Source organism: Seriola dumerili, unplaced genomic scaffold (genome assembly GCF_002260705.1).
Source record: "Seriola dumerili isolate Sdu_G_001 unplaced genomic scaffold, Sdu_1.0 BDQW01001001.1, whole genome shotgun sequence".
NCBI lineage: Eukaryota > Metazoa > Chordata > Actinopteri > Carangiformes > Carangidae > Seriola > Seriola dumerili.
The window spans coordinates 77,501-102,210 of NW_019175256.1; the positions used below are offsets into that span (position 1 = coordinate 77,501).

The following is a 24,710-nucleotide window of genomic DNA, read 5'->3' on the forward strand; positions in this document are numbered from 1 at the left end:
TTTCTGAAGTTGAAATGTTCTTAACAAAACAGAAGTAGCGTCTCCTCTCTCATTTCTTTTCTTTCTAACAAACAGAACAATGAGCAGCCGAGCAGCACCGCCCAGTACTGACGCAGCTTCCTTCTCTCACACACACACACACACACACACACACACACACACACACACACACACACACACACACACACACACACACACACACACACACACACACACACACACACACACCAACCTACGACCCTAACGAACCCCCCTCCGCCCCCACCCTCCTGGTCTATTTTAGTACAGGGAGGATGGGAGGAGCCCAACACACTGGACCTGTGTGTGTTTGTATTAACAGCTCTTTGTTCCTGCTGAAGCTCAATCTGTTCTGTGTGTTTACAATTTATTTAGTGTTTATTTTCTGCAACAGTTAGAAAAATGTTCTGTTCAAGTTAAATGTTCTGTAAACTTCTGTAAATGTTCTGCAAACATTCTATAAAAGTTCTGTAAACCTTATGGTTCTCTCTAGTTCTCTGTTCTCTGGTCAAATGAGAACCTTGACCTCAAGAAAGATGCTGGAACCTCCTCCAGTATTGAAGAGTGTATGGGTCAAAGGTGTCTATAATCAATGTGAATTATGAGTAAAAATAATGTTGTTATTATTATTATTATTATAATTATTATTATTATTATTGTTCCTCGTTTAACCCTAACCCTAACCTGATGAGGACATCATGGAGTTCTCAGGTGAGATTCTCACCTGTTATTTACTTGAGTTCATGTTAAATCCACATTTCACAGATGTGGAGGTGGAGACAGGACGGCAGAGCATCTGTGTACAGGTGTTTACAGTTGTGTACAGGTGACCTACCTGAGCCTCCTCTTGGCCAGGCTCCTGGAGCAGATCCTCTCCATGCTACTCTGCAGGTTGAGCAGGGCGGTGATCGCCTGCTTCAGACACTCTTTATCCTCCTCATCCTCGCTCTTCTCCTCCAGTTGCTATGGAAACATATAAGTGTGATCAGCACCTGTGCAGGTAATGCTCTCTGTCACAGACCGCATCACCTACAGAGCAGGTGAGCTACCAAATATTACACAGGTTTCAGGGCCGACTGTAGACCAGGACATCATGTATATCTACCTACATTAATATCTGATGTAAAAGAGCCAGGACAGAACAAGGACCAGACCAGAGAGATAGAGCCCATAAGGGACTGTGTCAGAACCATACTAGACCAGAATCAGATCCTTATGGACTGACAGAGCTGGTCTACAGAAGGCTACAGAACCAGATCTGATCCAGACCTCAGTTTAGATCCAGCATATTGTAGAATCTAGTCTTTGCTCATCTGTCCCTTCCCTTCAGAGTCCAGCATCAGAACCAGAGCATGAAAAACCTGCACCACCCCCACCCACCCACTCCCCTCAGCCCTGAAATAATCTGCAGAACATGACTGGAGGTATTTCAGAGATTTAACCTCGGCTGGGACAAAGGAGCTTATAGCTGCATGATGGAAAGTCCCAGACCAGGACTGGACACACAGGATACTGGTCAGACTGGGAACCAGCAACAGAAACCAGTCTGATGCGCAGAATCATGGTGGGGTAGACTGGTTTCATGTGTTTTAGTTGTCCAATCAGACGGCTGATTGTTGGGGGGGGTTGGCGGCTTGTTTAAATCAAACTTCAGCAAATGAGGTGTCTCCCTAAAGATCCAAAGGTTAGCTCCCAGTTTGCAGTACAGGTGTAGTACAGGTGTATTGGTCTCACCTTGAGGATCTCGAACAGGTGCAGACAGTGGTAAACAGGAGTGAGCAGCAGTCTGGGCAGAACGTACTGAACAGCCTCTTTAAAACCTTCACAGATGGACTGAAGGCAGAAAGACAGCAGCTTCATCATCTTCATCATCATCATCATCATCCTCATCCTCATCATCATCATCCTCATCATCCTCATCCTCATCATCATCATCCTCATCATCATCCTCATCCTCCTCATCATCATGATCATCATCATCATCATCATCATCATCATCATCATCCTCATCCTCATCCTCATCATCCTCATCATCATCATCATCATCCTCATCATCATCATCCTCATCCTCATCCTCATCATCATCCTCATCATCATAGTCCGTTTCTTTGATGGTGTCCTGAAGAGCAGAAACTGTCCTGGTGCTGTGAACGTCAGGTTTAAGTTCTCACCTGTCTCTAAATACTACAATACCCATGAGCCTCTGCTGCTGAATGTTTGATCACAGTAAAATAATTAGCCTGCAGCTGATTCTGATGATTGAAGCAGGAGAGTTACTGCTGATCCAAACTATTACAGCACAACTCTGATGTCAGAGTCAGGGAGCAGGGCTTACCTGCAGGTGGAAGGCAGCTCCAGGCTTGGATACCTGACTTAGGAAGTGCTCATGGAAACCAGAGCGCAGGATGTCCTGAGCATATGTCTCATAGGGATCAAAGGCCAACTCCTGTTAATCAAATCACACATCAGAGAGAACCAGAGATCATCAGTCACAGACATACGTACAGGTGTGTCCAGGTACAGGTGCACAAACCTCCGCCAGGTCCTCAAAACAGCTTCCCACCAGAGGATGAGGACTTCCTTCATCTGTCATCTCTACCGTGTCCTCGATCAGACCCAACAACTTCACCGTCACCTCATGGATATCTACGATCCGACTGAAGATACTGTCCACATCCTGACAGAAACAGATCAATCAGACTAATCAGAGACAGATCAATTAGACTGATCAGATAGGTGTTCCCTGATCAGGTGTTCCCTGGTACCTACGTGCTGGGAGAAGAGCATGGGGCTGGAGGTGAAAGGCTCTCTGAACACCTTGATGAGCAGGTTGAGTTGTCTCAGGTACTGACGACCGTCAGACATGAAGCTCCTCACCAGCTCGTAGTAACTCTGCTCCTCATTGGCTGACGGCTCCTCGTCCATCAGAGGGAAACCACTGATGTCCTCCTCATCCTGGTGGAACATGTCCATCAACACCTGCACACAGGGAGAGACAGGTGAGATGGACAGGTGAGACAGATAGGTCAATAAAATGAGACACAAAGTGAGCACCATAGTGTGTACCTTGTCAGCACACATGGCCACGGTGATGTCCTGCTGGGAGATCTCGTAGTGTCGGATGTTCCTGACATAGTTTCCAGCGAGTTTCAGGATGTCAGCAGAAATGTACTCCAACACTGCCACCATGTAGACCGACACCTGGTGGTCTATCTTATACCCAAGCACCTCCTGACAACAAGGAATCATGGGAAACACAGGGTGAGCACGGGCATAACAGGGATGATGCAATGATGATGATGTGGTGATGATGATGATGCAGTGATGATGATGCAGTGATGATAATGCGGGGATGAGTATATAGTGATGAAGGTGCAGTGATGATGATGCAGTGATGATGATGATGATGATGCAGTGAGGAAGGTGCAGTGATGAGTATATAGTAATGATGATGCAGTGATGATGATGATGATGATGCAGTGATGATGATGTGGTGATGATGATGCAGTGATGATGATGTGGTGATGATGATGATGCAGTGATGATGATGTGGTGATGATGATGATGCAGTGATGATGATGTAGTGATGATGATGCGGGGATGAGTATATAGTGATGAAGGTGCAGTGATGATGATGTGGTGATGATGATGATGCAGTGATGAGTATATAGTGATGAAGGTGCAGTGATGATGATGTGGTGGTGATGATGATGATGATGATGATGATGCAGTGAGGAGTATATAATAATGATGATGCAGTGATGATGATGCGGTGATGATGATGCAGTGATGATTATGATTATGATGCAGTGATGATGATGATGATGATGATGATGCAGTGATGATGATGCGGTGGTGATGATGCAGTGATGAGTATATAGTGATGATGGTGCAGTGATAAAGGTGATGGTGCAGTGATGTGTATATAGTGATGATGATGCAGTGATGAGTATAAAGTGATGATGGTGCAGTGATGAAGGTGTGTTGATGATGGTGCAGTGATGAGTATATAGTGATGATGGTGCAGTGATGAGTATATAGTGATGATGATGCAGTAATGAGTATATAGTGATGATGATGCAGTAATGAGTATATAGTGATGATGATGCAGTAATGAGTATATAGTGATGATGATGCAGTAATGAGTATATAGTGATGATGATGCAGTAATGAGTATATAGTGATGATGATGCAGTAATGAGTATATAGTGATGATGATGCAGTAATGAGTATATAGTGATGATGATGCAGTAATGAGTATATAGTGATGATGATGCAGTAATGAGTATATAGTGATGATGATGCAGTAATGAGTATATAGTGATGATGATGCAGTAATGAGTATATAGTGATGATGATGCAGTAATGAGTATATAGTGATGATGATGCAGTAATGAGTATATAGTGATGATGATGCAGTAATGAGTATATAGTGATGATGATGCAGTAATGAGTATATAGTGATGATGATGCAGTAATGAGTATATAGTGATGATGATGCAGTAATGAGTATATAGTGATGATGATGCAGTAATGAGTATATAGTGATGATGATGCAGTAATGAGTATATAGTGATGATGATGCAGTAATGAGTATATAGTGATGATGATGCAGTAATGAGTATATAGTGATGATGATGCAGTAATGAGTATATAGTGATGATGATGCAGTAATGAGTATATAGTGATGATGATGCAGTAATGAGTATATAGTGATGATGATGCAGTAATGAGTATATAGTGATGATGATGCAGTAATGAGTATATAGTGATGATGATGCAGTAATGAGTATATAGTGATGATGATGCAGTAATGAGTATATAGTGATGATGATGCAGTAATGAGTATATAGTGATGATGATGCAGTAATGAGTATATAGTGATGATGATGCAGTAATGAGTATATAGTGATGATGATGCAGTAATGAGTATATAGTGATGATGATGCAGTAATGAGTATATAGTGATGATGATGCAGTAATGAGTATATAGTGATGATGATGCAGTAATGAGTATATAGTGATGATGATGCAGTAATGAGTATATAGTGATGATGATGCAGTAATGAGTATATAGTGATGATGATGCAGTAATGAGTATATAGTGATGATGATGCAGTGATAAATTTATAGTGATGATGAGGCAGTGATGAGAATATAAAGAGATGATGCAGTGATGAGTATATAGTGATGATGATGCAGTGATAAATTTATAGTGATGATGATGCAGTGATGAGAATATAAAGTGATGATGCAGTGATGAGTATATAGTGATGATGCAGTGATGAGTATATAGTGATGATGGTATAGTGATGATGATACAGTGATGAGTATATAGTGATGATGATGCAGTGATGAAGGTGCGTTGATGATGATGCAGTGTTGAGTATATAGCGATGATGGTGCAGTGATAAAGGTGATGATGATGCAGTGATGAGTATATAGTGATGATGGTGCAGTGATAAAGGTGATGGTGCAGTGATGAGTATATAGTGATGATGATACAGTGATGAGTATATAGTGATGATGATGCAGTGATGAAGGTGCGTTGATGATGATGCAGTGTTGAGTATATAGCGATGATGGTGCAGTGATAAAGGTGATGGTGCAGTGATGAGTATATAGTGATGATGATACAGTGATGAGTATATAGTGATGATGATGCAGTGATGAGTATATAGTGATGATGATGCAGTGATGAGTATATAGTGATGATGGTGCAGTGATGAGTATATAGTGATGAGTATATAGTGATGATGATGCAGTGATGAAGGTGCGTTGATGATGATGCAGTGATGAGTATATAGTGATGATGGTGCAGTGATAAAGGTGATGATGATGCAGTGATGAGTATATAGTGATGATGGTGCAGTGATGAGTATATAGTGATGATGATGCAGTGATGAAGGTGCGTTGATGATGATGCAGTGATGTGTATATAGTGATGATGGTGCAGTGATAAAGGTGATGGTGCAGTGATGAGTATATAGTGATGATGATACAGTGATGAGTATATAGTGATGATGATGCAGTGATGATGATGTTGGTACCTTGAGCAGTGGGTGGATCTTGTCAACAGGTAGCGCCAGTGGGTTCCTCCTCTTCCTCTTCTCAATGGCAGCCTGAGCATCAGCGATCGCCCACTTATCAATTGGGTGAGGAAAACTCTTCTGAACTCGTTCCTGAGGGGAGGAGGGGAAGGATGGGTGAGGACAGGAACCAGACTAAACTGGACTCAACTGGTCCAGACAACCAACAGAAATGTTTCTGTTTGAAAGTCACAGGTGTTGTTGATCACACTGCAGGACACACCTGTCTCTGCTCTGCTCTGATTGGACAGTTGGACTGAGGTGTCGGACACAGAGGAATCAGACAAGATACTGTCAGTCATGGAAAAAACTTGCCCCTACAGATTGAACTACAGAATCTCTGAAGTCCTGGAACATATTTTTTATCACCTGTGCACAATAAGTCAATTTTATTTATATAGCACCAAATCAAAACAGACGTTATTCACAGGGCTCATATCATATGGAGCAGATCTAGACCGTAGCTAGGGTTGGGCACCGAGAACCGGTTCCAAATAGGAACCGGTTCCTAACGTCTGGTTCCGGAACCGTTAAGATGTTTGAATTTTGATTCTTTTTTTCGGTTCCTAAATGCCCGCACTAGTTTGTTTTCGGGGTTTGTTTTACTCCGCCCGGCGTGCTCCGCTAAACATCACTTGTTGAACATGGACCGCAAACGCCGCTCGAAAGTCTGGCTTCATTTTAATTTAAAAAAGGACGGATTCGCACAGTGCAACACCTGTGGTAAACTTATTTCTGCCAAAGGAGGATGCACAACGAACATGACAAAACACCTTTGCGTGCTGCATGGTATAAAACTTAACGAGTGCACTGTGTTTGACACGTTGCGCCGCTCTCCCGCTCCCATCGCTTCCTCCACTTCGGACAGTCAACCATCAGCCAGTTTGAGTTTGTTTTATTTTGTTTCATATACATCCACCTGGGCTGCAGCTCTTTGCTCTTTAGACTGCTGCCAACTTGTAGTGTTATTTCAGCAGAATTCAGTTTTACAGTTACAGTTAATAAGTTAACTAATAGAATACCCTAGTTACAGTACAGCAACCAAATTAAACTGTGTCAAGTCAACTGACAATGTGAATAAATAAAAATGGCCTGTGTAAAGGCTTTTTCAAATAAGAAAATTCTCGTTTTTTTCTCTCTCCTGCACCTCAAAGAATCGGAATCGAGAATCGTTTAGAACAGGAATCGATATTGAGAAGCGGAATTGGAATCGGAATCGTTAAAATCCAAACGATGCCCAACCCTAACCGTAGCCTTTATATAACTACAGAGATTCTTCCATGAACAAGCACATAAAGAAAAACTAATCTCTCTGTGTCCAGATGCTCACTGCAGCCAATCAGCTTCTGTCTGTACTCTGGCATCACACAGGTACACCTCAGGATCCAGCTGTGTTGTGTTTTGGTTATGGCTCAGTTGTGATTGTTTTGTACAATGTGTTTGTTGATGGAAACACAGTGATCTCTCTGTGTCAGTACTATGACAGCTGCGTCCGCATCAACATCTCAACAGGTTTTTCTTGCTGTGTCAGAAAAATATTCTTCAGTTTATCTGAAGTTAATATGAAGCTTCGTCAGTCCGAGTTAGACAACATCTAAAGTTACAAACTCCCTCTTTGTATTTCCAAATTGTTTCAGTGCAGAGCTGTGGTGGAGGAAAGACAATACAAAGAGAATTTCTTCTTCTACAGGTGTGTTTACCTGAAGTGAGTGTCTGGACTGTTGTGTGACCTAGTCTAAAACCTGTGTTTATATAAAGCTCTGAAACTGTGGGGTGATTTATTTCTGGGGGCCTGGTTCAGTCAGTGTGTCTTTGAACAAGACACAGCCAGATCCTGTGGACATCAGGGGTTACTGTCAGACAGGTAGGGACACCTGCAGGTTTCTGATTGGTTGTTTACTACAAGTGCTTGTCGCAGTGTGATAAACTGACTCAACACGTCACCAAACAGGGACACAGCACACACACATGATCTGAGGCTGAGGAGCAGTGAGGGGTCAGAGGTCAGAGGTCTGAGGGAGGGTCAGAGGTCAGGGATTGGGGGTCAGTGTGGTAAAACACCAGTGGTGTGTGGTGTTTTAGCAGAGAGCACCTCATTATCTCATTGCAGCCTCCATCAGCTGGAAACAAGAAACAGATCGGACCAATCACACATCAGCTTCACTGTGATGTCGTCAGGTGCAGGTGTCATCATGGATTGATTACAACCGTTTAAACTTCAGATGAGTCTCTAACATATAAAGGACCATTCCACAGACTCCACTGTTCACCTGCTGTATTCAAAATAACTTTATTTAAACATTTGAACCTAAAGGATCTAAAGGAGTGAATTCAGAGCTGACACACAAGTGAACTACGAACCTGCCAATACACTAACCAACGGACCCCCCACCCCCATACACACACACAATCTCTCTCTCACACACTCACACACACTTTCACACACACACACACACACACACACACTCTCTCTCTCTCACACACACACACACACACACACACACTCTCTCTCTCTCACACACACACACACACACACACACACTCTCTCTCTCTCACACACACACACACACACACACACACTCTCTCTCTCTCACACACACACACACACACACACACACTCTCTCTCTCTCACACACACACACACACACACACACACTCTCTCTCTCTCACACACACACACACACACACACACACTCTCTCTCTCTCACACACACACACACACACACACACACTCTCTCTCTCTCACACACACACACACACACACACACACTCTCTCTCTCTCACACACACACACACACACACACACACTCTCTCTCTCTCACACACACACACACACACACACACACTCTCTCTCTCTCACACACACACACACACACACACACACTCTCTCTCTCTCACACACACACACACACACACACACACTCTCTCTCTCTCACACACACACACACACACACACACACACACTCACTTTCACACACACACACACACACACACACACACACACTTACACACACACACACACTGATAATCACACACACATTCACACACACACACTGATACACACACACACACACTTTCACACACACACACACTGATAATCACACACACATTCACACACACACACACTGATACACACACACACACACACACTGACACACACACACACGCTTTCACACACCTTCAAAGAAGGTGTCAATGTTCCAACTTTCCCGTTTCTCTGTCTGTCCCTGTCCCTGTCTGTCTGTCTCTGTCTGCCCCTGTCTGTGTCTGTCTGACCCTGTCTGTCTGTCTGTTTGTCTGTCTGTCTCTGTCTGTCTGTCTCTGTCTGTCTGTCTGTGTGTCTGTGTCTGCCCCTGTCTGAGTCTGTCTGTCTGTCCCTGTCTGTCTGTGTCTGCCCCTGTCTGTCTGTCTGTCCCTGTCTGTTTGTCCCCGTCTGTCTGTTTGTCTGTCTGTGTCTGCCCCTGTCTCTCTGTCCCTGCCCCTGTCTGTCTGTCTGTCCCTGTCTGTCTGTCTGTCTGTCTGTGTCTACCCGTCTCTGTCCCCGTCTGTGTCTGCCCCTGTCTGTCTGTCTGTCTGTCCCTGTCTGTCTGTGTCTGTCTGTCTGTCTGTCTGTCTGTGTCTGCCCCTGTCTGTCTGTCTGTCTGTCCCTGTCTGTCTGTGTCTGTCTGTCTGTGTCTGTCTGTGTCTGTCTGTCTGTCTGTCTGTGTCTGTCTGTCTGTGTCTGTCTGTCTGTCCCTTTTGGTCCTTGTCTGCACCTGCAGTCTGATTAAAGGTGAGATAGTCACCTGACAGCAGTACAGGCAGCAGAACAGTCCGATGAATAAGGATCATGTGTCATTTTAACTCACACTCACAGAAACAGTGTCAGTTTGGAGCCATGCAGCCTGACAGAAATGATCGGTATCAACCGATCTCACTTATAGATGATCGGTGTCAGGGGCTAAAAAACGTGATCAGGCATCCCTTGTTTTTACCTGACAAACTCACTTTATCACCTGCTGCTCTGACATCCAGGGAAAAGCTCGTATCTGCCACATCTCAAATCTTCACAATTAAACTAATTCAGTTTAACATCTGGACTGAGTCTAAAGTGTGTGTGTGTGAGTGAGTGAGTGAGTGAGTGAGTGAGTGAGTGAGTGAGTGAGTGAGTGAGTGAGTGTCACCTCGACATCCTGTACAGTGCGTGGCTGAGCCTGACACAGCATACTGAGCAGGAGCAGGATCAGCTCCTCGATGTACTGCAACGCCTCCTGCTGGGACACCAGGTTAGGATGCACCTGGTTCAGTACCTGCAACACACACACACACACACACATACACAGTAAACACTTCATTTGTTCATGTGTTTACAGGTGTAACTCAGGAGTTCAGATATGTTCTGGTCTGTTAACAGTCTGGCTGTATGAGAGAGTTCCCAGCATGCATTCTGTCACTGTCCAGCAGGCTGCAGTAAAGCTCTGTGCTGCCACCAGATGGAGAAGGGCAGCTGTTACAGCAGTCAGGGCTGAACAGGATCAACCTACCTGACCCACCTGTACAGGTATTGTCTGAGCTCAGACTGAGGATGTCATCAAACTACACCAACAATGATAAAACTTGGAGCTTAAACCCACTCAGTCTGTCACCTAAAGCCTCACACTGCATCGATTGGACTGATCTACACTGTTCCACACTACTGCTTGCTGATATGACATCATTAACTACACAGTGACTAGGGTTGTCAAAAAAATCGATACTCAGATACTTATCGATCCTAAAATGAGTATCGGATCATTTGCAACAGCATCAATACGACTGTTCTGTCTTCGCCTCCTCCAGTTGACACACAGCTTCATACAGCAGCACTGTAGACAGGCAGAGACACAGCCCCTCCCCCCACTAGCAGCTGAACACATGAACGCTAGCTGACGTTCACAACACTGAGCTGGTGTCTCCAGCATAAAGCTAAATTAACATGGCAGGTGCTGCTGCTGAAGGAACTTCACAACCTGTTTTAGTTGAAATTGGAAAAAGTGCCGTTTGGAATTATTTTGTATTATTATTTTACCTAACCGGCAGCACACGTTAACGTTAGCCATTTAACTATTAGCCATTAGCCGATAGCCACATTAGCCGTATGTTAAGTTATCATTAAGCTAGTGGCTAATAATAAAATGACTCACGTTAATGTGAGAGCTAGGCAGCAAACAGTCCTGCCCGTCTGTAACGTTACTAGTTAATTTAACAGGATAACACAATTATTTGTGTCTGCAAAGTGTTATATTTCTCTTAAAGTCCCAGACTGAAGCTGAGAAAAGTCGACCAGCAACTCGACAGAAACAGCGGCAGCCTCTCCTCCCAACTCTGTTTGGTCAGAAACGAAAACATGGTGCCAAGTCACCAGAAGCACAGACAATAAACAGGGCTGTAGCTGAATACATTTCATAAATATATACACACCTCACAGTAAGGTTACTGTTGTTTTGTTTTTGCACTACCTCAGACAACCTAAAAGTAGTGTTGTCATTGATGTTATTGTTTGTATTGTTCTAATCTTTATTTCAAAAATTTTATGCATCTTAATTTTTTGTCATTTTTTCTCCCCGTGGGGAAAAATTGTATCAAGTATTTTCCTGGGTATCCGTATCGAGTTTGAAATTCTAGTATCGTGACACCCCTAACAGTGAAATCACTGAAACTCTGGCTCATCGTTTGAGCTCACACTCTGTCTGCTGAGCTGCTGCTTCACAATAAAAGCCTTCCTGTAGTTTGACAGTGAAAAGCTCTTAATGTGAAGTAAAAACAGGAAACGCCAGCAAACACTTGAACAACAGACAGTATATCAACACAGAGATTGACTGATTGATCAATTGATTAGTTGACAACATGCTGCCCAGTCTGTATGGACTTATAACACACTGAACAGCAACAATAACAGAAATGATCTCGACAATAATTTACAGATTCACAAATTGACTAATTGATTGATTGATTCACACTGGACTAAAAACCTGAGATGTTAACAGAGCTGTAGAAACACAGAGTGTTGATGCTGCAGGACAGACAGCACACTCCTGCCTGTGTGTGTGTGTGTGTGTGTGTGTGACACCTGTATGCAGGTAATATAGGTGAGTTGTGTTTGAACACACTGACCTGCATGTCTCTGTTTGACCAATAACAAACTGACTTCATCATCTGAAGCTGCTTCTCTACAGATCCAACACACAGGAGCAGAGAGTGAGGGAAGAGCTAACTGCATAGCTAATGTAAGAGGCTGAGCAGCTCATCAACTGTGGGATTAAGTAGAAAGTCAGTAAAGGAAGCAGAGAGCTGAGGGCAGATCAGTGTAAGTTTAAATGTCCAGCAGGTTGTTAGACATAAACACAGATGAACAGCTGATCACTGCTGAAATAAAACTGTTGTCAGGTAAAGGTATAAAGAGTCACATTAATGTTTGTGAATAAACGTCACGGTGTTTAAATGAGGAAGAGGAGGAGTTGTAATGTTACAATATCTGATGAAACCAGGTGTGTGTGCAGGTGTGTATTTACACTGTTCCAGGTGAGAACAGTAGTCTTGCAGTAAATCCTCCTTCATCAGGTGATAATGTTCAGTTCGAGGAAGAGCACGATCCCCGACCTGAGACTTTACGCAGGTGTATGTAAGCTCCTGATCACATGACTAGTTGTCTGTGTGGTTGTCTGGATACAAAATCTGTCACATCAACTGATTTTATTCTGAAAGTCATGACAGGAAGTTGTGATTGGTTTTCTTTCAAACGTTTGTCACCAGCTGTTTTCTGTTTACAAACTGTGTCACGACTAATCATCAATTAATATGTAAATATATCAGCATTAATGAGGCGACCTGAACAAGTCACCTGAAGAATGATCACATGACAAAGATGGTCACCTGTAGATCCACCTGTGTGATGGGAGGATGCGGAGTGTGTTATTAAACCCAGCTTCACTGATGAAACACCTGGACACCAGGGTGAGAGTGTGTGAATGTATATCAGTTCTAAATATAATTTATTGATCTCAGTGATCACCAATAATCAGTATCAGTCCAGACAGACTTTAGCAGACAGCCTCAGGTCTGTTGTTCTATTCTGTGTGTGTGTGTGTGTGTGTGTGTGTGTGTGTGTGTGTGTGTGTGTTATTGAGTGTGTGTTATTGAGTTATTGTGTGTGTGTGTGTGTGTTAGTATACCTTCTCCAGTGAAGGCACCAGCAGGCCTCTCCATTTCGGTGCGTTCTCCTCGTTGAAGAAGTCGTACTGCAGCTGCGCCGCCTGCATGTCTGCTGTTGCTGCTGCGGGGTGTGCGGGGATTGAGCGCCGCAGCGGGACCGACCGGCACAGTTCACCGGTTTACATGAACGTCGTGCGAGTCTGTCCAGCAGGGCGGGTGAGGCGGAGAGCGGGGACGGGCCGATCCTCCGGAGCAGCTGCCGTCACTGCGACCATCGTCGGCCGCCACACGGAGAGCTAGCTACGGCCAGATGTTCCGCAGCTAACCGTTAGCTCCGCGGCTAGCAGCTAACTGTAGGGTGTAGTTCCTTTAACGGAACGACAGCATGGTGGCCGTTAGCCGTTCCATACCAACAGTACCGGGATTCGGCGTGACAGTTAGCGGACGCTGCTGAGCTGGCCGGTGATGTTAGCCTGTTAGCATGTAGCCTGGCCGCCAACGTTAGCAGCGACTAGCAGCGGGACGGACCCATCCGCGGCGGCCCGGTTAACGGGCGGACAGTCACCGGTCACCTGCTTAACGTGAGTCTTTCTGTCAGCGGACAAACTATGAGAGTTACACTGGTTATCGGTGTGAATCAGCGGGCCACTCGGTGCTCTCCGCTCCGCTCCGCTGCTAACATTTTACCGGACACAGCAACTCTCCGGCGCGGCGGCTCCTTTACTTTATTCCCGCTCCTCCAGAACGTGTCCGCTGCTCCGGCTCTTTCCTCCGGACTCTCTGAGACAGCAGCTCTGACCCCGGCCTCTGGACAGACGGGCAGTCACCGAGGTAGTAGCCGGCCACGGTGAGCTACAGTCGATTGTTGTGACTCCGGTGTGCGGTACCGTAGACTGTGGCGGCTGGGCATGCGCAGTGGGCAGGCTCTGACGTACATGGGCGGGGCTCCTGATAGGAGTGGCTACAGGAGACGGTGCGTGGCAGTTACGTCTGCTGCCCCCGGCGTCCACCAGCGATACAGGCTCAGTGAAACAGATTCATACGTTCACTGTCTCACGTCATCACGCTGCCTCCTGACTGCAGGAGATTGGTGAACTGGGCACCTCCCAGTCTGAGACTGTGTGGACTGAGAGCCACAGTACACTCCTGTCCTGTCTGTAGACCGTCTGATCCAGATCACAGAAGATTACCTCAAGTCCTGAACTCCCTGCCCCCCCAGACGACCCCACAGTGACAGTGTAGCCTCTGTTTGATTCAGGGTTGTTGCGTACGTGGGTTGATTTGTTTCATGTTTGCTCATTGAAAAAAAATTAAAGTTAGAAAACAGAATATGAACTAACAGAAAATGATGTGACACCAGGAGAGAAATGACATTACAGCAGACAACAGCTATATAACAACATATATAACAACAGCTTATGTTGTTGAGTTGTGTTCTTACATCATCACAAATGTTTCCATCAATTCTTAGACCAGAGAAATCTGTGATTTTAATCATGGTAGCGTTTCATTGGTCACCTGTTGATGACATCATATCCTCTATGGTCATGTGTCAGTGTGTTTGTCTGACAGAAACTCAACATTGACTTTTATCTAGTTTTAAGTCACAGACACTTTTTCCACCTCTGTGGTTTCCAGCTGGTTATTTGAAGCAGATGATTTTAGTCGTCAGACGTCTGGATCTTTATCAGAGAAACAAGCTGCTCTTTAGTCTTAGTTGTGATTGAGACTCTTGAGGCAGAAGTTACAGATTGAGAGTTTATCACTGAGCTGATGAGGCCTCTGACTGTTTGTTGCTATCCAGCACATTTCTGTTGTTGTTGTTGTTGTTGTTGTTTATGTTTATCACCTCTTATCTGTGGAGTCTGTGTAAACAAATAAAATCTAAATCTACATCATGTTTCTTTCATCAGAGAGAAGACCTCACAGAAGAACAAGAGGAATCTGTGTGTGAACTAAAACTGATTGTGGCACCAACAACAGTCCCATAGATTCATATAAATATTCTATAACATCACTGAGTCTATTCAACATGCACTAACATTAATGTCTTTATGCAGACGTTCAGCCTCTGTTTGAATGTTATGTATTTACAGTTACAGTTTCAGACTGTTGAAGAAACCAAGCAGCTTATGAACATCAGTGTTAAAACCAGAAGAAAAATAAATAATAAAAGAAATACCAACAAAAAAGCTTGGGAGTAAGTTTTGCTCATTTATCATGGCAACAGTTGCTGCTTCTGAAAGATGCTGATACGAAACCATGGTTACAAAAAACTTGCGACAGTTCCTGTTTCCTCCGGAAAGAGGGAAGTTCCTCCTGAAGCCTCCACCTTAAAGAGGAGTGTGAGCTCAACTACAAACAGAGCTACACATTAAGAAGCTGACAGACAAACTGTCAGCTCATCATCATCATCATTATCATCTGTCTGTTTTAGATCTAAGATGTGACGTCATGTTCATGTCAAAGTTCAAACTCTCACAGCAGAGAAATGAGCAGAGACTCAGTCTGATGACGTTTATATTGTTTATTTACAGCTGAACATCAAGCCAACATAAGACTGAAGAGACACTCAGCGTCCAGCAGAGGGCGGCAGAGGGCAGAGGAGGGGACAGGAGGGGTTTGATGGGGTATGATGGTGTATCAGAGGGGACAGGAGGGGTTTGATGGAGACTGTATCTCATTTTTCAGGTATCTCTGACTCTTGAGCTGCAGGATCCAGACCTGACACAATTACTCAACACACATATTATCATTATTATTGTTATCAATTGATGCATCAATTGGGTATTGATGCATTGATGCATTGATGTATTGATGTATTGATCTATTGATATATTGATAATAATCACTTCTTTACCTGAGGTTTTCTGTCTGTTCATTACAGAAATTATTAAAGCAACTTTACAGCGAATATAAACTGAAACTGTTCAAGTCTTAAAACCAGATTTTACCCCTGTACAAAACCAGGACCATGGAGGATGGGGGACTTGATTTAAATTGGTATCAGGGGGTATTAGAGGGTAAAGGAGGGGCATGATAGGGTATCAAAGGGTAGAAGAGGTGTATAAAGATATTTAGAGGGCATTAGAGATAACTGTTGACAATGGAGGTTACAGGAGGGGTATGGCGGGGTATCAGAAGATAAACTCTATAGGGGTATCTCAGAAAATGAGGGGTATCAGAGGATTTTAGGATGCATGAGTAGATATCAGATGGTATTGGAGGGTTTAAGAGGGTATGGAGTAGGATCAGAAAGTATAATGGGGTATTAGAGGATTTTAGAAGGCATCATGGATATCATAGGGTTAGGGTTTAAGAGGGGTACCAGAGTGCTTAAGAGGCAATGTGGGGTATCAGGGGGTATCAGATAGATACTGATCTGTGATCAGAAATACCTGATCAGCTATTTGAACATGACGTCCTGTCATTCAGATTATACCCTGATTCTCCCCCATCAGCCTGGGTAGAAGGTATCGTGGGGTATCAGAGGGTATCATGGGGAATCAGAGTTTATTGTGGGGTATCATGGGGTATCACAGGGTATCAGAGGGAATCAGGGGTACGAATGTGGCCTTCAACCTGCTGCAGTGAGACTGAGCTGAAGACAACTGAAGAGTTTGTTTAATAAATGATGAAGCACCAGGCAGTAGTCAGTTAAGCTTCAGGTGAGTTCATACACCTGTTCACACCTGGACTTCCTGTGTGAGAGACAAAGACGAGGCAGAGGTCACGTTGATCCTCCTGACGCAGTTCAGACCAGTCCACTGGTGAATCAGGTTTGGTGATAAAGGAACTCTGGTGTTTTTCTGGTCCAGATGTTCTGTAGTAAATGTTCCACACGTTCCCCGGACAGACGTGACATTCCCCCTTCAGCTCCACGGTTCAGATCCAGCTCAGAGTTTGTGGCTCAGCTCTCATTTCAGCATACAGCATACAACACTGCTTCAGTTCAGTCACATGTTTACTGACCAGGTTTTATATACACACCTCTGTCTGTGAGGACAAACTGTGATCCAAACCTGCATCACTCAGAACATGAACATCACACCTGGTCTTTACTCTGTATGTCACACATCAAAGTTTTCATTTCATATCTGAGGTTCAGGAGGAGAGGACTGAGGTCCCAGAGGAATCCAGATGCTGGACTCTCCCCTAAAACCGTGACCAGAGTGGGCTGCTGTGAGACCATAACTGGTCTGATCGTCTTAAAAATATATCAAGTTCAGTGTCTGTTGAAAAACTTTAGATGGACAGTGAACGTGGTCTACAGCAGGTCTGATGGACTTAGGGTCTGAGGGCCTGATGGTCTGAGGGTCTGATGGTCTGATGGTCTGATGGTCTACAGCAGGTGTCATGGTCTAAAGAGGGTCTGAGGGTCTGAGGGTCTGATGGTCTGATGGTCTGATGGTCTGATGGTCTGAGGGTCTGATGGTGTGAGGGTCTGATGGTCTGATGGTCTGATGGTCTGAGGGTCTGATGGTGTGAGGGTCTGATGGTCTGATGGTCTGATGGTCTGAGGGCCTGAGGGTCTGATGGTCTGCGGGTCTGATGGTCTGAGGGTCTGATGGTCTGAGGGTCTGATGGTCTACAGCAGGTGTCATGGTCTAAAGAGGGTCTGAGGGTCTGAGGGTCTGATGGTCTGAGGGTCTGATGGTCTACAGCAGGTGTCATGGTCTAAAGAGGGTCTGAGGGTCTGAGGGTCTGATGGTCCAAAGCAGATCTGATAGCCTGGTGGTCTGGTGGTCTACAGACCTGGATTACTCCTGTTTGTTGCATCATGACTGATCCGGATCTGGATCTGCAGGTTTGGATCATTAGTTCTACAGTGTGTGTGTTGCTGCAGCGGTTGAGTCCAGTCTTAGCCTGTAGACATGGTCTCTTAAGAACCTGGATGGTTTCTGCAGGGTTAGAGACAGGGAGACACCAGCTGAGACAGGTGTCTTATTTTAGAACTGATTATGGTTTTAAAGGTTCTGGACTCTGGACCTGGACTGAGGTTTGATATTTGTGATGTCAGCTCAGCAGAGGTGGACCACGTGGCTGCACCATCACCTGGACTCAGGATCAGTAGAATCTGGATCAAAGTCTTCACACTGTGTCTGAATCAGAGCTGCACTGATCAGCTGATCAGTGATCAATTAATGAAGTTAACGAGTATTTTAATAAATCAAACGTTTGAGTCTTTGTTTTGACCTGTTTTATTATGTGACAGATGAATCATCACTGGACATGGTCCTGGTCCTGGTCCTGGTCCTGGTCCTGGTCCTGCAGCAGGTGCAGGTGTCAGTGAAGCCGTTAAATATGTGACTCAGTCTGAGACTTGACTCCAATCAACTACAGTCGTGTGTGTGTGTGTGTGTATGTATGTGTGTGTGTGTGTGTGTGTGTGTGTGTATGTGTGTGTGTGTGTGTGTGTGTGTGTGTGTTAATACATCATAAACAGTGACAGTCAGCAGGGGGCGCTGTGGTGCAGACACATCACGCAACACGTTTTAGAAACAGGCGTTTAACTCCTTAACGTCACCTGGAGGCCGAAGCCCTGCCTCCAACAGTCTGTCCCGGACCTGCTGCGGCCCGCTCAAAACTCCTCCTCCTCTCAATGATTGGCAGCCGGCAGCTCAGACGGAGGACTCGCGGGCAGTTTTGGATCGCAGAGCTCCGGCCTGGCTCAGGAAGGGGAAGGTGGTCCCGAGGCAGCCGGACGCCACGGTCAGACCCAGACTGGCCCAGGCGCAGCAGATGGACCAGCCGTACCCGTGGTCCACGTCAGCTGGCAGACCATAGATGAAGGGAGGATTCCTGGAGAGGTCGTAGGTCACGCTGGCTGCGTACGTACACAGAGAGATTGTGCAGAAGATCCCTGAGAAGAGAGACCAGATCAGAGACCAGATCAGAACACAGAGACCAGCTCAGAGACTGGACCAGGACTTGTCACTCTGACAAGGGGATCATGGGAGTCAATAAATAAAGACATGGATGTGAAGCTCCGCCCACATGTCATCACTCAGAAACACAGACGTCACGTGTCCATATGAGCATGGAAACAGGGTTTTCCTCCTGGTCATACCGGACCAGAACAGTCCACAGTCACTACCTGGACTCTGTCTATCCTTGACCAGATCCAGAACCCTGAGGAGCATTCCCCCCTCCCCCACTGAGTGTGTGTCCTGAGCTCTGATTGGCTACTGCTCTGGTCTGATATGTTGTTGTAGATCCTGACTGAGACCAGCAAAGGGCGCAACACACACACACGCACAAACACACACACACACACAAATACACAGTCCCAGGTGTGTTACCTGCCATGAGGAACAGCAGTCCGGACACGTGCTGCGTCAGACTCTCCTCCCAGAAGAACCCGACGGACGCCACGATGCTCCCACACAGGAGAACGGCCGCTGCCATGCCCAGGAACCCTGCTGTGATCCTCCGCAAGTCTGCACACACACACACACACACACACACACACACACACACACACACACACACACACACACACACACACACACACACAGAGCTGTCTGTAATGAACGTGGTAAATGAGGAAACACATAGAGCGTTGCTGTGGTAACCACCTCCGGCTCACCCCCCCACTGTCCCTCTGTACTGTTACATAAAACTTGTCATGGCACGTTTCCATGGCAACTGGTGACAAGTAGGAAGAAGCTCTGCCGACTGATCAAAGCTCAGGCATTAAAGGGCCAGTCTCACTAATAATGCATCTATAATCAATAATCTATAGTCTGTGATGTGAACAGCAATAGGAAGCTGAGAGGTTCAGTCTGACCAGTGTGTGTGTGTGTGTGTGTATCAGTGTGCGTGTGTGTGTGTGTGAGGTGTGTGTATGTGTGTGTGTGTGTGTGTGTGTGTGTGTGTGTGTGTGTGTGTGTGTGTGTGTGTGTGTGTGTGTGTGTGTGTGTGTGTGTGTGTATCAGTGTGTGTGTGTGTGTGTGTGTGTGTGTGTGTATCAGTGTGTGTGTGTGTGTGTGTGTGTGTGTGTGTGCTCACGCAGCAGGTGCCACTCGTCCTGTTGGATGGTCCTGGTCAGGTTCAGAGGGATGTTCCTCAGTCTGATTGGCTGAGAGAAGTGATACTTGACAGCTGTGCAGCGATCTGCGATACCTGCAGGGAGGGGGGGCGGGTCAGTTCCTGTGCTGAACCTGGACCAGTTACATGAACCTGGTTGGTCCCTCTCTGTCTGTGAAAACAGGTGTATGATGCTCTCTAATGATGTCATAGTGATGTCATCAGAATACAATGTCTACCATCCAGTCTGTGACACAAACTGCAGGTGTGGCGTTTACCAGCAGTAAGGCTCTATCCAGGTGCATTATGGGAAATGTAAAAGTCTGCAGCTGAGCAGCTCAGACGGACTCTGTCTCTCCAAACAGGGACAGGATGAAGAGACAGTGAAATGTTACAGAACATACAGAAAATAAAGAACATACAGAACATACAGAACGGTTAGAGAACCAGTTCTGCACACAGACCACCAGCATCAGTGGTGTCTGTGTTTGTTGTTGTTGGATCAATAGATCTAATCCGATCTGGGTTCAGGTCTAATGCAGTGTAATGATATGTAACATAATGTGATGTAATGTGATTTGGAGAGCTGTAATCTGATGTGTGGTATGTGTTGTCGGGTCCAGCTCCTCTCTGCTCACCAGCTCTCTGACCTCCAGGTTTAGGTCGGCAGCCTGCCAGAGACTGCAGAGACAAAACTGCACACGTCACTGTGACCCAGGAGTCCTTACTCCTGCAGAGACCACACAGTCCCAGTTTTACTGCTTCTGCACTGCTGGTTACCTTATGGGTTAGTCAGCTGGTCTCAACCTAAAACTGGCCTGCTGAGACCACTCCAAGACCACACTGAAACCAGTCCAAAGTTTACCTGGGAAGCTTCAGGTGTGAATGTGAGGAACAGTGTGAAAGTAAACAGGACAGTGTTATGAAAGAGAGTAGGACTGGGCGATATGGCCTAAAAGTAGTATAGCAATATTTTTAAGCTATATCGCGATATACGATAAAAATAGACCAAGAAAACTGTATGTAGAAAGACAGAGTTGCAGTAGCAGCAGCTCAGCTGCCGCGCACACGCAAGGCCGACAGTCTGTCCCAAGTTGTTTCTTTTCTGAACCAATTCGTCTGCCTCCATTTTAAGTTAACATTTCTAAACAGCGACAAATTCGCTTTGGCACTTCACTTTTTTCGCTCTCAAACACACACACCTCCTCACCTACAGCACACATGCAGGGAGTTTTCCGGATGGGTGGGGGAGCGTGTCTGTGAGAGGGAGAGAGCGAGCGGAGCGGAGAGCAAAGAAAACTTCATGCAAGCGTCTTAAAACAATTATGTGACAATTTATACTCGATGTACGCGATATTGTCATTTTATACATCCCACGCGGAACAAGCCGCGATACATCGAGTATATTCGATATATATCACCCACCACTAAAAGAGAGCATGGTTCCCAGTGGTTCAATCAAGACCAGGCTGAAACCAGTCTGAACTGTATTAGTATATACAGGTTCTAAGTGTTAATACAGTTTCTATATAATAGTATATACAGCTGTATGTATTAGTATATACAGGTTCTATGTGTTAGTATATACAGGTTCAACATGTTAATACAGGTTCTATATAATAGTAAATACAGCTGTATGTATTAGTATATACAGGTTCTATGTTTTGGGTTCTGTGTTAATATACAGGTTCTATGCATTAGTATATACAGGCTCTATGTGTTAATACAGGTTCTATATCATAGTATACACAGCTGTATGTATTAGTGAATCAACTGTCAGTGATGCATTCATGATGTCATGGTAAACACTGTGTATACATAAGAGCATATGGGAAAGTATATAAAGGTTCTATGTCTTAGGTTCTACATGTTAATACAGGTTCTATATAATAGTATACACAGCTGTATATATTAGTATATACATGTTCTATGTGTTAGTATATACAGGTTCTATGTGTTAGTATATACAGGTTCTATGTGTTAGTATATACAGGTTCAACATGTTAATACAGGTTCTATGTGTTAGTATATGCAGGTTCTATGTGTTAGTATATACAGGTTATATGTGTTAGTATATACAGGTTCAACATGTTAATACAGGTTCTATGTGTTAGTATATGCAGGTTCTATGTGTTAGCATATACAGGTTATATGTGTTAGTATATACAGGTTCTATGTGTTGTTAGTATATACATGTTCTATGTGTTAGTATATACATGTTCTATGTGTTAGTATATACAGGTTCTATGTGTTAGTATATACAGGTTCAACATGTTAATACAGGTTCTATGCAATAGTATACACAGCTGTATGTATTTGTATATACAGGTTCTATGTGTTAGGTTTTACGTGTTAATACAGATTCTATATAATAGTATACACAGCTGTATGTATTAGTATATACAGGTTCTATGTTTTGGGTTCTATGTGTTAATATACAGGTTCTATGCATTAGTACATACAGGTCCTATGTGTTAATACAGGTTCTATATAATTGTATCATACAGCTGTGTGTATTAGTATATACAGGTTCTATGTCTTAGGTTCTACATGTTAATACAGGTTCTATATCATAGTATACACAGCTGTATGTATTAGTGAATCAACTGTCAGTGATGCATTCATGATGTCATGGTAAACACTGTGTATACATAAGAGCGTATGGGAAATGCAGCAGTATATAAACAGTATCTGACCCCGGTCGATGAGCTTGTCGATGTCCGGGTCCAGGCCCTTGAAGTAGCACTTCCTCCACAGGCCGGAGTGTGTGGAGAACAGCGGCCTGCCGCACTCGGTCTCCAGGATGCCCATCCCCAGGATGGCTCGCCAGTTCTCCAACAGCTCCTCCTCTCTGCTGCCCACATGCACGGGCTTCATCAGCGCCACGTCCCGCTGCCGGGCCCCGCCGCTGCCGGTGTCCACCAGCGGCAGGTGGTAAATGGGCATCTCCCGGTTCTTTTGATCGTTGGAGTCGGATCCGTGTCGGTCGCAGTTGTCCTTGTGCCTGCGGGTGTCGGTCTCGTACCAGTGGTCGGTGGAGATGGCGGTGACCAGCAGCAGCAGGGACAGCACGCTGAGCGACAGGCTCACCGCGGAGACTGTCACCGTCGCCGGACGGGCTCTCTCCATGGCCGGGACATGAACCGAGCCGCTCCCGGAGCAGGTCCCGGTGCTGCTGTTCGCTCCGTTGCCGCCGCTGTTTCCGTTACTGGGCATCTTCTGCTGCCATTCTCGCGTCCGTCAGCCGTTCCCCGTTTGCCCTCGAGAGCGCGTTGTCATGCCGACTGAAGGACCATCAGAGCTCTGTGAAGGTGAACGCAGGTAATGCGCAGCAGCACCGGAAGACAACCGAGAGCGCCTTCAAAATAAAACAGAAATTCAAGTCGATTTTTATTTCCATATACAGAGCGTATAGAGTTCATGATGTCACAACAGAGACAAACACAGAAATCACTTCAGGAGGAACGACAGAGCCACTAGGGATATGTACTGTTGGCCTACATGTGGAGCCTAAAAATAAATAATAATAAAAATAGCCTAAGTAGATAATAAATACATAAATAATGGACCTCAGTAGAGTGCAAGGCCAAGCAATCCTACACGTGTCCAGATCACTATTATTATTATTATTATCATTATTATTATTATTATTATTATTATTATCTGGGTCTGCACAAAACTCTCTAAACACCATTAATATGGATAGTATAGATCCAAACATTATTTCCTGAGAAATTGACTAAAATAATAATGATAATATTGATTAAAATAACAATAATATGTATAATAATGATACTAGTAATAATAATAATAATATGTATAATAATAATTAAACACTTTGGCTCCATAATTAAAAATCTGATAAACAAATGAGAAGATGTTCCGTATTTCAGATGAACTGATGATGAACGAATGAATGGACCCTACTGTTTGTAGGGAGTTTGATCAGTGTTTCTGTGCAACTGTTGCTGTACGACTGTTACTTTAGAAATGAGTTAGTTAAGGTAGCTACAGTCCCTCAGACAAATGTGTTGCATTAACAGAGAGAAACTGCAGTGAAGTTAGAAAAATGTATCCTTAAAAATCCTTTAAAATTCTTCATGAATATATTTTACCAGGAACAATAAAGAAGTTTTTATTGTGTCACACTGTAGGTTTACAAGATATCAGGATTAGAGTCCAAAAAATATATGATACTAACTCACAAAACTATATAGAAATATATAGAAATTCCAGACTAAATGGTTATTTTTTTTCATTTTGAGTGTTTGTTATTACATGGCCTTAAAATCCTGCACCTGCAGACTCAGGAACAGGTTCAACACCTGTGAACTGAAACCTGAACCTACAGCTGGTCGCTCTGCTGGGAACCTCACTCCACCAGAGAATGTGGGATAACGTCTC

General features: G+C 44.5%; 2 protein-coding genes across 2 annotated transcripts in view; both read right to left on the reverse strand.

The window, feature by feature from the left end:
* The window catches only part of sos1 (SOS Ras/Rac guanine nucleotide exchange factor 1), a 33,515-nt gene extending 19,258 nt beyond the window's left edge, over nucleotides 1-14,257 (reverse strand). Inside the window, 9 exon segments of the mRNA XM_022766725.1 lie at nucleotides 854-981; nucleotides 1,753-1,851; nucleotides 2,354-2,464; nucleotides 2,552-2,695; nucleotides 2,788-2,997; nucleotides 3,085-3,249; nucleotides 6,069-6,200; nucleotides 10,271-10,396; nucleotides 13,298-14,257. Of these exon segments, the coding sequence (XP_022622446.1) occupies nucleotides 854-981; nucleotides 1,753-1,851; nucleotides 2,354-2,464; nucleotides 2,552-2,695; nucleotides 2,788-2,997; nucleotides 3,085-3,249; nucleotides 6,069-6,200; nucleotides 10,271-10,396; nucleotides 13,298-13,384 (1,202 nt within the window). The 5' untranslated portion in view covers nucleotides 13,385-14,257.
* A 4,500-nt stretch (nucleotides 14,258-18,757) lies between these two features.
* On the reverse strand, nucleotides 18,758-23,275 carry tmem178a (transmembrane protein 178A). The gene is made up of 4 exons (XM_022766747.1): nucleotides 23,003-23,275; nucleotides 20,289-20,402; nucleotides 19,580-19,717; nucleotides 18,758-19,140 (listed from the first exon to the last, which is right to left on the reverse strand). Exons 1-4 carry the CDS (start codon nucleotides 23,250-23,252, stop codon nucleotides 18,899-18,901), a joined length of 744 nt encoding a protein of 247 aa, XP_022622468.1. The 5' UTR covers nucleotides 23,253-23,275; the 3' UTR covers nucleotides 18,758-18,898.
* Between the last annotated feature and the right edge of the window lie 1,435 nt (nucleotides 23,276-24,710).